Source organism: Mus caroli, chromosome 14, assembly GCF_900094665.2.
Source record: "Mus caroli chromosome 14, CAROLI_EIJ_v1.1, whole genome shotgun sequence".
NCBI lineage: Eukaryota > Metazoa > Chordata > Mammalia > Rodentia > Muridae > Mus > Mus caroli.
In genome coordinates this window covers 44481326-44483594 of record NC_034583.1, presented here as the reverse complement: position 1 = coordinate 44483594, position 2269 = coordinate 44481326, and the positions used below count along the sequence as shown (strand labels likewise).

General features: G+C 40.8%; 1 protein-coding gene across 1 annotated transcript in view; it reads left to right on the top strand.

The window, feature by feature from the left end:
- The first annotated feature begins 314 nt into the window (after positions 1 to 314).
- The window catches only part of LOC110309831 (olfactory receptor 4E1-like), a 4441-nt gene continuing 2486 nt past the window's right edge, over positions 315 to 2269 (top strand). Inside the window, exon 1 of the mRNA XM_021182569.1 lies at positions 315 to 881. Coding sequence (XP_021038228.1) covers positions 744 to 881 — 138 coding nt within the window. The 5' untranslated portion in view covers positions 315 to 743. The remainder of the gene's footprint in view (positions 882 to 2269) is intronic.

Here is a 2269-nt window from a genome sequence, read left to right as displayed (position 1 = left end):
AAAGCCATCACCTAGTAATTAGCTCTTCACATAAGGCCACTAAGTACTAGTAGTTAATTTAATTAATGCAATATGCCCCAGAGAGATAGGTGTTCAAGTCCTATTTTTATTTTTATTTTCATTAAACCCTCTTAGCAACAGACATCGAGGTGATTACATCAGCAGCCACAGAACTTACTTTTTCTAACTAGTGACCTGGCAAGCTGATGTCATGGCTTGGATGTTACCTTGGAAATAAAACCTTGATAATCCAGGTGCAACACCGTCAATGCAACAGCTGCCAGCTTCAGCTGTTTGCTTCCTTTATGATTCCCCTTCAAAGTTTAAGAGTTGAATGTTGCATCTGGAACTAATGATAAAACTTGCACCTAAAGTGTGCAACAAGACCCTTTGGCCACACTGGGGTTCTGAGTAAGTCGGTGACCTTTTGTTTTTAAATTGCCCTGATAAACTGTTACAGCTCTGAAACTGACTGCTCACAGGTACTCATCCTTGGGTCTGAAAGGACACAGAAAATACACTGCCCTTGTTCCATAACTTCAGTCAGCTGGACACCATCCTAGGAACCCTTACTGCAGTATTATTGGCATAGTGAGAAGAGGGCAAAAGTATAGATGCAAATGGATGGTTTTGTCAGAAATTCGGAATAGTGCCTCTCTGCTCTGACTTATGACCAACTGTGAACAAACTCTCCAGGAAACTTCAGGATTTCTCACCTTCTCCATAAGGGGGGAAAAAAATCAATGTACACAAGGTTTTCTGACTATCCAACTTCAAGAAAACTCGTCCTTCTGCTGGAAGATAATTTTCATTATACTCAAACTACCAGACAGAAGACCCAGGTATTTTTGGAGGAACTGAGAGAATCAGAAGGCACTCAGGTGAGATTTATAGATATTTTAATTTTGTTCTTATTCATGATCTAATACATTTTTCTGAAAGATGTACACACCATATACTTTTAGATTTATTTAGTTTATCTTACTCAGATGAATGTTTTGATTGCATGCATGTATGTAAGTACCATGTGAGTGCCTGTACCCATGGAGGTTAGAAAAAGAACTCAAATACACTGTAACTGGAGTTACAGGTGTTGGGGACCAAGCCCAGGTCATCTGCAACAGTGACAGGTGCTCCTAACTCTGAACCATCTCTCTAGCCCATATTTTTACCTCAGTTATTTGATGTCACTGGGCAGTGCATTTTCTAAGCATCTTTTCATGTGAGCTCACGGAAGTCCAAGAAAAATGCTGACAGGAGAAAGGGTGAGGTAACTGTGTAAATCACTGTCCAATGAGGAGGAAGCAGAAGTCTTTGCTTCAGACCAAATGTCGCACGATGAATTTAAAACCAACCTCTGGCCCTTCAACCTTCAGTTTTTAAACAAGGAAAGTGGCTGTAAGTCACTAATTAAATAATTGAAATAGTTTTCTGTGCCAAAGAAAAATGTTAAATGTATGTTCTGAGAGAAATGATAAGATGTAAAATTAATCCATATCTATGTTAAGATATTGCTGTAAATTGTAACAAGACACTAGTCTGGTTGGTTTTTTTAGGTGTTAATTGAAAGATCCCTGTCTAAAAGTATCCTGTTTGCCATTTGGTTAGTGCCTCAATTTGCCCCTACTGTTAATCTTTCTTTTGACATAAACAGCAAAAGTGCCCATTGTTTGCATAAGTCTGGCACGGTGAATGGCAGGGAATATTAGAAATTTCTGAGAGCAGAAGGGAGTTTCCCCTAAGCAGTATTGGAAAGAAGTGTTTGTCCAGCAGAGTCTGATCCTGAGGAATGTTATAAGACAGACAGCACAAGATGAGGGGCTCTGGGGGACAAAGAGAGACAGATTCCCTGGGTGAGCCACCACTGGAAAGCTGTGTGCAAAGATGGCATGATTGGGCAACCCTGAGAAGTGGGCTCTCTGAAGAGCAAACCCCAAGCAGACTCAGGACACCTAAGAGAAGAAAGAGAGCACTAAGACACCTCTGCTTGACTCTCCTATTATGCTGGCCACCACAGAAATTCAAAGCAATGGTAAAGTAGATAAAGCCCAGGACCAGGAGACCTGAACTCTAGACCCAGCTTAAACTCCAATTTTGAGTAACCTTGAGCCTAATTACTGTTTCAACTATATATGCCTCATTTTTGCCATTTGATAAAGGGGGGACTAAACACACACACACACACAGTTAGATACAGGAGAGAGAGAGAGAGAGAGAGAGAGAGAGAGAGAGAGAGAGAGAGAGAGAGAGAGAGAGAGAGAGAGAGAGA